We start from the raw sequence: 13,417 nt of genomic DNA, 5'->3' as shown, positions 1-13,417 counted from the left end.
CTTCTTTCAATGCATACGGCGACTCATGCACAAGGCTGCAAAAGAGGTCTTTTTGGTGCAAACAGGAGGGGGAGATGTTGGAGTCCAGGACATCCCCTTGGATGACCTGAGACCTGGGAAAGAGAATTTGAGCCCTGGACAGGGGGGTGTGGAACCGGTCCAGGGGGGTTGGAAACCTTGGCACAGAGCCCAGGAAGACACTGAGTTTGATCTTAGCCCATGGGAGAAACTTCCAGCATTAGGAGAGGAATTGCAAATCACCAGGAAGTGAAAATAGTAGTTTAACACAGTAGAACATACAAAATTCAGTAGTTTTAGGATTCTTAGAATAGAAGTAAATGGGGGACAAGATGGTGGAATTTGGGTGGTACCTCGTGTCCCTCTCCTTCTTCCTCGTCCTCCATCTTCTGGGGTGGTGATGAAATAAGATAGTTAGAGTGGATTGGGTCAAAGCAGAAGTGACCCTCTTAGTGTAAGCACTAGGCATTGGTGTGAAATAGTAAATATCCTATACGTAATTATCTGTATAAATGTAAGGTGACGTCCCATCGGTGGGCAGTCGCCTCGTGTCCCAGCCGCTGTCCGGACCTCGGCTGGGAGCAGAGAAAAACTTTGTGATATCAAATAATAAACAACTCGAGAAACCAGAAAGCAAGGCCTTGAAGACTCCGCTTCTTTGTACCAACGCGACTCGGGGCTTTTAGAGGGCCAAGGACTTTAAACAACTTGAATCTCAGGTGAGAAAAACCAACCCGAGAGTGGCCCTGCTGTGTCACAATGGACCCGTAGTTCCATGAGGTTCTGTAGTGTCACCATGGTCTCTTTGGTTCCACAAGGCCTTGCTGTGCCACAATGGCCCCTTGGTTCCATGAGGTTCTGTCCTGTACACGGATTCTCCTTGGTGTGGGAGGACAGACTGTAAAGAGATTAGAGATAGTGCTGAATACAATCTCACCCCTGAAAAATTGCAGCTGTACTAATTACCAAGAGTGTGAAATTGCTTGCCCTTATTAGATCCCAGGTATGTCCAATGAGAATGAATATTATAAAAGAGTGGGTTAGCTGGTTGAGAGTCAGTTGGAGGCTGTGCTGTGAGGAAGAAAGGTCAAGCAAGTGTGTGAGGAACAGACAGTGTCAGGTGGTCATGCAAGGAACAGGAAAGAGTTATGCGGTCCTGCAGAAAGAAGAGAGAAGGAAGAGAGGAGTCAGAAAGCTGCATGGAGCTTCCCATGGATTGGCTACAGAGAGAAAGGTAAGAGAGTTTTTAGATAATAAGGGACTGGTGCCTGCATCAGTAATGACTCTACTGTCAACTGGTGTCCCCTATGAGGACTGGGTGACAATGACTGGTGACCCCAACAGGATCCTGGCAGACAACTACAGACCTAAGATCAGTAAGATGGTGGAGCCCAGCCGAACTCAGCCAGACGGACCTGAGAGCCTGAAAAGCAGAGCAGGTGGACCTGTGTCACCCTGATTCTTCAGCCTTCTGATGATTGTTTACGTACTTCTTCTGGAGTCACTCAAAACAATGTAGATTGTTTTCCTATCTCTCAGTGATGGACTTCTGAATTGACCACTGAGGTCAGAGAGGTGTTCTTCTCATCTACCAATCCTCGACCAAATTCCTAATCCTATTTAAACCCTAAATCATAATAAACTGCCCTTGTTTTCCTCACTTCAACCTGACCGGTGAATGTGTGATTCTTTTCGTGTCCCTGACAGCGACATCTGGTGACCGCTCATGAGAATTGCAGTGTGTGGAGCCAGTGAGATTGTTTTAAGGTAACGGGCTGTGTGAGTAGGCTTTGCGGAAATTATATTCCATCTCTCTGGGTTTGAGGCTTTGGCCTTGGAATTCTGGCCATGCATGCTGGAGCAGGCAAAGGTTTCCTTTTCTGGCGACGATTTTAGGCATTTGCATTTTTGTGGAAAACACTACAGTTTCTTCCCTGATGCCACAAAAGCCATTTAATGGGATGCCTGGGGACAGTTTAGAGCCTTCCTCATCCAGGCTTTGTCTGCAGGTAACCATGCAGCTCTGGTGGAGATACGAGAGCTCTGGAAACAGTTTTATGATCTTATGTGAAGTTATGAGAGCTTGGTAGCTCCCGTGGGGGCCTGTGTCGCCCCTGGAGAGTTTTCCATCACAGATGCTGAGGGAGGAGGAGAAGACACGCCCCTCTCAGAGGCTGAGATGGGTTCCATCCCTGGCAGGGAGCTCGGTTCCCCATGAGGGGGGAATGGGTCTCCCGGCCAGCCAGTCTAGACCGTCGGGCTGCTGGGTGGGGACCCGCGGGTTTCCAGGGAGAAGGAGGTGGTGGCGGTGGTGCCCATGCCAGCCCCACCCATCCTGCCTGTTCCTGCGCCCAGGAGGCGGAGGACTGGGGGGGTGTTCCCCCCCCACGCCCTCCCGGCGCCGGGGAGGATGAGGGGTCATTTACTTGACCCACGCCTCTGTTGGAGGCTGGAGCCGGGGTGGCTCCATGTGGCGTTGCCACCAAATACCCCCTCAGAGTGGCAGACATGGAGTTAACACCGTCTGAAGGTGCGAGGATGGCAGAGGCTCTGCCAGAGGTCTCAGTGCCGGGCTCTGTGCCTGCGGAGATGACAGAGACCCCGAAGGGTCAGCGTTCTGTCCCGCCCCACACAGGGGGAATTGCGCCCTCTGTGGGTCCCCGGGGCACAGGCGGGCCCATGCTGGGGGTGATACCGGCGCCTCCCCTCCCCGTGGCTGCCCCGCCGGGTGTGGCAAGTGCCATGGCCCATGCTGCAGGGGCTGGCCCAAGCCCGAGCAGCCCTGAGCTGCATCCCACCCCCTCTGCAGGTGCTGCCCTGTCCGTGCCACCTGCACCTGCCCCCCACTGCCTGTCGAGCTTCTGGCTGTGGCGGGGGCGATGCTGTTGCTCCACCAGCCGCGCCTCTCCCGGCGCCCCGTCCCTCCCCCATGCTGAACTGGGGGGGCAGCGGGACGGCCTCGATCCTTCCCTGCAGGGTTCACATGCCCCAGCTCGACCCGTGGCTGTTGCAGGGTCCCCTGTCTGGGCTGAGGTGGCCAGCGCTCCTGCGCTGCCGGCAGACATGGGCTCCGTTGGGGCTGGAGCGCTCCTGAAGCCAATGGGCCCAGCCCCGGTGCCTCCCACAGAACCCGGGGCTGCAGTGGTTGCTGGCCTGGGGGATGCGCTTTGGGCACAGGTGGGGGCATGTGTCCCAGGAGGCCAGCGCCTCCCTGGGGAGATCACGACTGTTCACCTTGTGTTTTTTGAGTTTTCTCTTCACAGAACAGAGAGCTGGTAGCGAGAAGACAAATGTTTTGAAGCTGCTGGGCTGGCTCAAGCTCACTGAATTGTGGTTCTGGCCACAGACTGTTCTGAATGTTTTTACCCTGTCTGTCCCTGGAATGGACATTGCAATCCTCTCCCTTGCTGCTTGGCACTCTGGAAAAGACTTTCTCTCAAGACAACTTAGTCACTCTTTGAGACTTGTTCAAGAGCTGTTGGACCAGGATCATCTGGAACCTTCAACCAGTCCTTGGGACACCCCTGTTTTCTGCATCGAAACAGAACTCTGGGAAATGAAGGCTGTTGCAAGACCTCCGAAAAGTTAATGCCGTGGTGGACAGCATGGGGATGTTGCAGATTGATATGCTGTCTCCACCATGTTTCTCGCAGATTGGCTGATCCTCATTGTAAATCTGAAAGATTGTTCTGTGATTCAGTTGCATCATAAAGGTATCATGGGCCAATGGAATGACAAGTGGTCTGATTCCTTGCACATTTTGGACTGGGTCATCCTGCCCCATCAGCTGCAAAAGACAGCAGGTACATAGTCTGAGCCGATTGCTCGACAGCAGACAAAAAAGGCACCAATCACTTTGTTTGAGCTCATTGCTCAATTGATAATTAAATGCAGGCAACAGTGCTTGTGAATGATGGGTGCAGATTTTTGTAAAATTCATACTCTCGGTATTATGGGAGACATTTGAATGGAGCTTTGCAAGCAGTGGTTTTCTGCAAATTGCTCTCAAAAATTTTTCAGTGCAGATCACCTGTCATCTGCCAAGCCATGAGCTATTGCAAGTGGTAAAATTATTTAAAGATACCCAGGAGCCAGTGCAAGGACCCACTGTCCTTACTGACAGTTTGGGAAGGACAGGAGAGGCCATTGTTACTTGGAAGGATGGATCTGAGTGGCCAGTTGAATTGAGGGCTGCTGTCATGGCATTTCCAAGTTTTCCCAGGAACATTTCAATTTAGTCACGGATTTCGCTTGTGTTGCTGACACGGCACAGCAGTTGAGTCATTCAGTTTTGTAGAGAGACACCAAAGCTGCTTTGTTTCATTTGCTGACAACTCTGTGTTGTATTATTGAGAAAAAAAAAAAGAAAAAATAAAAATTCTTCTTAACAAAAACGGGGAATGCAGGGTGAAACCCTGCACAGCCAATTGGCAAAAGCTTCACGTGCCATCAAGCACCTTACTGATGCAACAGAATTCTATCAACCCCATCATGTTGAAAGCTGGAGACCATGACCAAATGAAAGGCAGCAAATGGATGAACCATAGAGTGATGACTCAGATGCAGAGGACATGAGTGTTCACTCTGATGGTCCTTCCACCAGAATGAACAATGTTAATTTATCTTTTTTCCTTTTCTTTTTTCCTAACACAAAAAGAGTGAGATGTCACCCAAATCCTATTTAAACCCTAAATGATAATAAACTGGTGCTTCTTTTCCTCCCTTCAACCTGACGGTGAGTGTGTGGTTCTTTTGTGTCCCTAACTGCGACAACAGGGAACCTCCTTTTCCTTTAGCCAGGCAGGTTCCCCCATGGCTGGGGCTGAGCCCTGTGTGAGCTGCAGCTGCTGCTGTGCCCTTGAGAGGGGCTGAGGCCGTGGGGCCCCTGCCCAGAGCAGCCTGGGCTGAGCAGAGCTGTGGGGCCAGAGCCGGCTGGGCTGTGCTGGGGAGAGGCCCTTGGTGCTGCACAGAGCTCAGGGCAGCTGGCAGAGCTGGCAGGGAGCTGGGCTGGGCTGAGAGAGCCTGGCACAGAAACCATCAGTGTCCATCTCAGCCTGTGTGACTGTGCAGGGGCCAAGGGGCATCCCAGGGTCCACAAGTTCTGTGTGCGGGAGCTGAGCTTGTGACCCCTGGAGCCCTCCCAAGGGCTGGGGCTGCACCTCCAGCTCCAGAGGAGATGGGACAGATGGGGCCAGAGGCAAATAATTCCTGTTGGATTCTTTATCGTCTTTGTTTCTACAGGTGACCTGGATCCATATGTAGAGGAGGTGTTTTGTGTCAGATAACATGGGCAGAGTGATTAGAATAATATTTTTTTAAGCTGGAAATAGTATTTCATGTATAATACAGAATGAGAAAAAAAAAAAAAGATGCATATGATCAGAAGAGCATCTATATTTTTCAGATGATGAGAGACTCATTAATATTCCAGTAGTCAAACCTGTTCAAATACTTTTCTCAGGGCTTCTTTGAGATGAGAGGTGACCACCAGAGGCCAAAGCCAGCCAGAGCTCTCTGTCCTGGCAGCTTTTGTCTGGGAGAACCCTTGCAGATAGGGAATTTTTCAGAGGAAATATCAATTTTGGCCATGGACACCTGGAAAGAGGGATGATTCTTTTCCAGAGGAAGGAAAACACTGAGCCCCCAGTGCTCCAGGGGCTGATGAGAGGCAGCCCTCAGCATTCCAAGGTCAGCTGGACCTGTCAGGTGGCCCCTGAGAGGCCAAGGCAGCCAGATCTGTTCCATGTTACCACGAGGCCCCAGAGTGTCACAGTGTTCTCCTTGCTTCTGAGGTGTCACAATGGCCCCTTTGCTTCCATGAGGCCCAGCAGGGTCACAGTGGCCCTTTGGTTCTGTGGGGCCCTGCAGTGTCACCATGGTCTCCATGATTCCAGGGGGCCTTGCAATGCCACAATGGTCTCCATGGATCCACAGTGCCCTGCAGGATCACAATGGCCCTTTGGTTCCACGAGGCTCTGGAATGCAGCAATGGCTTCTTGGTTCCACAAAGCCCTGCTGCTTCACACTGGCCCCTTGGGACCATGCAGCTCAGCAGTGCCACAGTGATCCCCTTGGTTCCATGAATTCCCACAGTGTAACAATGATCCCTTGGATCCATGGGGCCTGAAGTGTCACCATGGTCACCACTAGAAGGAAACACAGAGCCCCAGTGTTTCAGGGGCTGATGAACAGAAACCACCAGAGGCCAAGGCCACCAGAGCTGTTTGGTCTGTCAGCTTTCATCTGGGAGCAATGGAATAAATATCTTGGATTCCATATCTTGGATATATATTCCATATCTCGGAATTTTGGGAACACAATCCCAGTTTCAGCCATGAGTGCCTGGATGAGAAGGCCAGTTCTTTCCCATAGGAAGGAGAGCACAGAGGCCCAGTATTACCAGGGAAGATTAGAGGAAACTACCAGAGGCCAAGGCAAGCCAGAACTGTTTGTCCTAGCAGATTTTGTCTGGGAGAAACCCTTGCATACAGTGAATTTTGGAGAAGTACCAATTTTGGCCATGGGTGCCTTGGCAGGAGGAATGGTTCTTTTCTATAGAAAGGAAAGTCCAGAGCCCCAGAGTTTCAGGAGTGCATGAGAAGGGACCCTCAACATGCCGAGTTCAGTTGAGTCAGTCAGGCCAAGCCAACCAGATCTGTTCCCTGTTCCCCTGGATCCACGGGGCTTCACAGTGTCACAATGGTTGTGTCATATTGGATCCTTCATTCCAGGAAGGCCCTGATGTGTCACACTGGCCCCTTGTTTCTGTGGGGCCCCATAGTGTCACAATGGTCCCTTGTTGTGGAGAGGACAGCTGAGGAATGGGAAGAGGATAAGGGACACAATAGCTCTCAGACTAATATTGTAACTAGAAGCTAGGACAAGGCCAGCATGAGGATGAGGGAGAGAAACTGAGATCATGAGAAAAGAGGAACTAAATGCTACAAGGCGATACAACTGTTGCAATATGCTGATATAACATGAAGAAAGCTATTGTGTAGTCACTACCAATCAGGAGCTTGGCTTTTGCAATATGTATGAACTAATTACTTAGAATATAAATGTAAGCGAGAAAACAAATAAAATCGAGCCTGATTGATCAACATCGGTTGAGTCAGCCTCCCTCCATCCAACACCTTGTTCCATGAGGTCTTGCAGTGTCAGAATGGTTTTCTTGGTTCCATGGAGCTGCACAATGACACAATGGCTCCCTTGGTTCCATGAGGCCAAAGAGCGTCACAGTGACCTCTTGGTTCCATGAGTTTCTGTACTATCAACAATGGTCCCATTGTTCAAACAAGGCCTTGCTGTGTCAAAATGGACTCTTGGTTCCATGAAGCCTTTCCCTGTCACAATGTACTTTTGATTCCATGAGGTTCCAGAGTGTCACAATGGTCTCCTTGGATCTGCAGTATAACAACAGACCATTGGTTCCGTGTGAGTCTGCTGTGTCAAAAAGGATTTTGGTTTCATGAGGTTTCAAGGTGTCACAGTAAACTCCTTGGTTCTATGAGGCCTCGCTGTCACCAAGTCTATAAAATATCAGAATAAGAGTCCTTAACACTAATTTGGTGCTTAAGAGGGCATCAGGTATTAAGGCTTTAGCGTTAATCCAGCATGTGGTAACTCATAACTTTACATGGACATGTGATTCTAAAAGAGTGGTACTTCTATACAAATCCTATATGTGTATTAAAATTTACCCATTTCCAAAAAACCTCCTCAAACATTGCAGATCTACTGCTTGTTTTTTCTATCACCGCACGCATGAGCCAGATGTTTTCTACTTGTCATACAAGCGTCCTTGCTGAAAAAGCAGGCCCTGCATGCCTTGTTCCTGAGCTAAAACTTCACAGGCATGGTAAAAGCTGAATTAACCCTTTAGGTATGAAGCCCAGGGCTTTGTGTGGCCAGGCAGAGGCAGGCAGGAGGCAGAGCTGTCAGCAAAGGAAGGGCCCAGCCAGGTGGGGCAGCCGGGGGATGACGACAGCCTGCAGGGACAGAGGCGCAGGGCATGGACACCGTAGGACAGCCTGGGCTGCACAGGGCACAGGGATGGGCAGCAGCTGCAAGGCCCTGACACAGCCAACTCCTGCAGCACTTGGGCCATGGCTGCTGGGCCTGGGCCTGAGCCATGAGCAGGAGACAAGTGACCCTTGCAGCCCTGGGGCCTCATTGCCTCCTTGGCCCTGCTCAGCAGCCTGGCAGGGGCCGCCCCATGGTCCTGCCCTTGGCATTGCACATCCCCATATCCCAGTGGCCTGGGAAGAGCCCTGAGCACTGAGGGAGGGACAGGATGTGCCTTGGCAGGGGCTGGGGCTCAGGCCTTGGCCCTTTGCATTCCTGAAACACATCCAGGTTTGCTGAGCATCAGAGACACCTTTGCCTTTTTTATCCCCACCTGTAATCACTGCCTGCAGAGTTCTGCTCTAACTGGAACCTGGGGACACTTTGTCAGGTGTGTCCCTCAGTGGGACCCATTAAAACTTCAAGAAACTTTGGAGTTTGATTATGACTTTGAATTCTTGAGAGGTTTCTCTACCTGACTCTCAGGGACTCAGCATTAAACCTCCAAGAGACTCATTAAATTCCTTGTGCTTTGTCTGTGCTGCTGAGCTGGGCTAGGCTCCTGGCACAGAGGCAGCCCCTGGCAATGAAGAAGAGCTTCAAAAAGACATTTCTCCTGAAGAGCAGCTCCTTTCCCAGCCGAGCAGGGCTGACGGCACTCCCTGCAGGCACCTATAACAAGTGAAGCAGACAGAAAAGAAACTGGAAGGACAAATCTGGAAGATTATTCACAGATAAATCTTCACAACTTTTGAAAATTCTGAGCTTCTTCATGGAGAAATTTTCTGACACAGTCAGTCTGTGGCTGCAGGGATCTCCTAAAGCTGAGCCAGGACAGGACTGACAGCACTGTAAGGATGGCTCTGGTGCCCTTTCTGCTTTGGGGGAGGATGTGCTCCAGAGCGGGGCTGCCCTGGGCACCGTTAGAGGGACAGGGCAGGACGGCTCCTGCTGCCAGGGACGGCTGCAGGGGCTGAGGCTGGGGCTGCAGCCAGGGCTGCCCAGGGCTGTGGTGCAGAGCAGGTGCTGCAGCCCTGAGGGCTCTTGGCCAGGCCAGAGCATCTGCCACCTGCCAGGGGCAGCTCTCAGCCTTCCTGGGAGCTCCTCACGGACTGTGGGGAGAAGTTGGAGGTGGAAGGAGCAACCCCCACCAGGGCAGATTCCTCCTGCTGAGGAGATGGTGCTGCATGGCCAGGGCTGCTCTCAGCTTTCTCCTAAAGGAAAGGAAAAGGGGCTGTCAGGATTATCTGTGTCACTGAGACTGCTGCACTGTCACCCTGGGCATCAGCAGATTTGCCTCAGATCTCCCTCAGAAAGTGCCTCCTCACCCTCCTCTACCTACAGACAGCACCAGCAGCACCTTGGCTTGCAGCATCTCTGTTTGTCTGAGCTGCCCTTAAGGCCCTGGTGCCAGAGAGATGCCCCTGGGCAGTGGCCTGTGCTGGGAGGGGTGTGCAGGGCAGAGCTGAGCCCCCATGGCTGGGCTGGGCTTTGGGACCACTGGCAGGGACAAGGCTTGGATGGAGGGAAACAGCTCCCAGTAGGCACAACTCTGGCAGCAGAGAGCCAGAAAAACCCTTTGGTATCTGCCCCTGTCCAGGGGCACAGGGAAAGAGACAAGGGATAAGAGAAATTAACTTTGAAACTGTCGCTTTCAAAAAGTCCACATTTTTTTCCAAGTATTTTTTAAGTGTGTCCATTGTGAACTAGGGGATGGTGAAATGAGCAAAGGGCACCTGTGTGGGACAAGCAGGTCTGACTGAACTGTCACACCAGGCTGTGTTTTCCTTCGGGGCTCTCCCGTGTTCAGGCTGAATGAAATGCTGAAGACGAGGCAGTAACTCAGCAGCACAAACAAAACCTCAAAATTAAAAATGTTAGGTGAATTTCCCTCCAAAGAATCAAGCAATTTTGGGGGATTCTTAATGACAGAGCATAGGATTTACTCATGAAAATCTGTCCAAGCTTGTCAATGTTTTCTTTCAACAGTGCACCATGCCCTGTGTGAAGCAATGTCGAACAGCAGCTCCATCAGCCACTTCCTCCTGCTGCCATTGGCAGACATGCGGCAGCTGCAGCTCCTGCACTTCTGCCTCTTCCTGGGCATCTCCCTGGCTGCCCTCCTGGGCAACGGCCTCGTCATCAGCGCCGTGGCCTGCAGCCACCACCTGCACAGCCCCATGTTCTTCTTCCTGCTCCACCTGGCCCTCACTGACCTGGGCTCCATCCTCACCACTGTCCCCAAAGCCATGCACAATTCCCTCTGGGACACCAGGAACATCTCCTACACAGGATGTGCTAGTCAGGTGTTCTTCTTTGCCTTTTTCCTTGCATCAGAATTTGCATTCCTCATTGTCATGTGCTACGACCGCTACGTGTCCATCTGCAAACCCCTGCACTACGGGACCCTCCTGGGCAGCAGAGCTTGTGCTCACATGGCAGCAGCTGCCTGGGCCAGTGCCTTTCTCTACGCTCTGCTGCACACAGCCAATACATTTTCCCTGCCCCTGTGCCATGGCAATGCCCTGGGCCAGTTCTTCTGTGAAATCCCACACATCCTCAAGCTCTCCTGCTCACACTCCAGCCTCAGGGAACTTGGGCTTGTTGCTGTTAGTGTCTGTTTAGCTTTTGGCTGTTTTGTGTTCATTGTTTTCTCCTATGTGCAGATCTTCAGGGCTGTGCTGAGGATCCCCTCTGAGCAGGGACGGCACAAAGCCTTTTCCACCTGCCTCCCTCACCTGGCCGTGCTCTCCCTCTTTGTCAGCACTGGCACATTTGCCTACCTGAAGCCCCCCTCCATCTCCTCCCCATCCCTGGATCTGGCCCTGTCAGTTCTATACTCAGTGGTGCCTCCAGCCCTGAACCCCCTGATCTACAGCCTGAGGAACCAGGAGCTCAAGGCTGCAGTGTGTATGCTGATCACTGGACAATTTCAGAAACACTAAATAGCTGGCCAGTTTCTGCAAATCATTTGTAATAAAAGTCATCTTTGTTCTTGTTTCTTTGCTTCTGTTTTTTTTTCCCTGTGTTTTAATTTTCAACAATGTTCACAAAGCAAGGCCATTGCTTGTGCCTTGTCTTGTTTTGTTCCTCCCTACATTTTCTGTGGTCCAAGACTGTGTCTATGAGGAGTTGTGCGCTCAATGGCTTTAAATTTATTAAAGGATCTCTCAGCAAACATTTCACTGGAGATCCCCATTTTGTTCCTTTCTCTGGGGCTGCAGCAGCAATGTCTGTGTGCAGAGCTGGGGGCATGACAGGGGTGGCACAGCAGCTCTTCTCCTCCTGGCCACACCATTCCTGATCCAGGCCAGGGGCCATTGGCCTTCTTGGCCACCTGGGCACACTGCTGCCTCATGTCCAGCCTGCTGTCCAGCACTGCCCCAGCTCCCTTTCTGCCTGGCCACTCTCCAGCCACTCTGTCCCCCGCCTGGAGCACTGCAGGGCTTGTTGTGGTGAAAGGCAGGACCCGGCCCTTGGTCTTGTTCAACCTCCCATGGTTGGATTTGGGCCCTGGATCCAGCCTGTCCAGGGCCCTGTGCACAGCCCTCCTACCCTCCAGCAGATCCACACTCACACCCAGCTTGGTGGCATCTGCAAATCTGCTGATGCTGGACTCAATCTCCTCATCCAGACCATCAATGCAGATCTTGAAATCCGTGCTGGCTGGCTCTGATCCCTGGGCCATCCTGTGGGTGCCCTGTGATGGCACTCAAGGTGATCTGTTCCATAACCTCTCCAGGCACCCAGGTCAGGCTGACAGGCCTGGAGTTCCCCAGATCCTCCTTCCAGCCCTTCCTGGGGATGGGCTCACATTGGCCCCTCCAGTACTCTGGGACCTCCCTGTGGAGCCAGGACTGATGAGAAATGCTGGAGAGCAGCTTGGGTAGCTCATCCACCAGCTCTCTCATCCCCCAGGATGGATCCCATCTGGTCCCACAGACACCTGTGAGCATCTGAGTGGCTCAGCAGGTCAGCAGCTGCTTCCTCCTGGATTACAGGGGGGCTCTTCTGCTCCCTGTGTCCATCTACCAGCTCAGGAGAGCACTTGTCCTGAGGACAACCTGTCCTATTGCTGACAACAGAAGCAAAGAAGGGGTTAAGTACCTCAGCCTTTTCCTCATCTTTGGTAACGGTGTTCCCCCAAATAAAGAGTGGAGGTTTTCCTTGCCCCTCCTTCTGCCATTATTATTTTTATAAAATCATTTTTGTTATCCTTCACAGATGTCACCTGGTTAAGCTCTAATTGAGCTTTCACCTCTCTAATTTTCTTTCTGAATGACATAGCTACATCTTGAAACATTTCCTAAGTATGCTCACCCTCTGTCCAAAGGTGAAGCACCCTCTCTTTTCCCCTGAGTTTCTGCAAAAGCTGTATGCCCAGAAACACCATCCATTTTCCTCCCTTGCTTATCTTTGGGGACACAGCATGCTTGTATTTCTTCAAGGTTTCTTTCTTGAAAGTGTGTTCATAATTTCTGGACACCGTTGTTCTTAAAGGCTGTTTCCCTTAAAAAATCAATATCTGATTTGACATTCCCCAAATCTGCATCCTAAATAGGCCGCAGTGTATTCTCTCTAAGTCCAGTGTAGAAGATTTGGTGATGCCTCTTTTTTTTTTTTTTAAGAATATTTAAAATTTCAGTGATTTCATGGTCACTGTACTCCAAACAACCTCCAACCACCACAACTTCCACCAGCCCTTCTCTGTTTGTGAACAGCAGCAGACAGAGCTTTCCTTGGCAGTGGGAAGAGAAGGAAACCTCCCCAAAGTGCAGCTTGGAAGGTTCAGGCTGGAGCTGAGGAAAAAGAAAAGTCCCTGGCAGGGCAGAATTTTGGTGCAGGAGGTGTCCCAGCGTGAGGCTGGGCCATGGGCTGGCTCTGTGTGCCAGGAGCCGGCAGCGCTGGGTGCAGGGAGCCCAGGGAGGGCACAGAAATGCTGGGCTGAGAAATGCTGGGGGAGCAGCGAGATGGGCGTGTGCAGCCGGCCAGGGCACAGCAGCAGCAGCACAGGGGGCACAGCCTGCAGGACACATGGCCAAGGGCTGGGCAGGGCTGGCAGGGCCACAGGCACCCAGGCCTTTGTCCCCTGGGCTCTGGCAGCGCCTCTGGAGGCCCCACAGGAGGAACTTTCCTTTCAGGGCCTGCACTTTGCTTCTGCCTGGCCCCTCCCTGAGGAGGCTGCCAGGGCTTGCAGCTTGAGGACATTTGTCCTTGCTGCCCCTGCCATCCCAGTGCCCCACCAAGAGCCCCGAGCCACCCGCGAGGGACAGGCCCTGCTGTCCCAGCCCTGGCCTCAGCCCTTGGCCTTTCTGCTGCCTCCAACCAGCCC

The 13,417-nt window shown here is 52.0% G+C and overlaps 1 protein-coding gene across 1 annotated transcript; it reads left to right on the top strand.

The window, feature by feature from the left end:
* Positions 1-10,097: 10,097 nt before the first annotated feature.
* On the top strand, positions 10,098-11,030 carry LOC310920647 (olfactory receptor 14J1-like; the record flags this gene model as incomplete). The annotated part of the gene is made up of 1 exon (XM_083880709.1): positions 10,098-11,030. One exon carries the CDS (start codon positions 10,098-10,100, stop codon positions 11,028-11,030), a length of 933 nt encoding a protein of 310 aa, XP_083736835.1.
* Between the last annotated feature and the right edge of the window lie 2,387 nt (positions 11,031-13,417).

Source organism: Zosterops lateralis, assembly GCF_965231275.1.
Source record: "Zosterops lateralis genome assembly, chromosome: 31".
NCBI classification, from domain to species: Eukaryota; Metazoa; Chordata; class Aves; order Passeriformes; family Zosteropidae; genus Zosterops; species Zosterops lateralis.
This window is presented reverse-complemented; position numbering and strand designations above follow the sequence as displayed.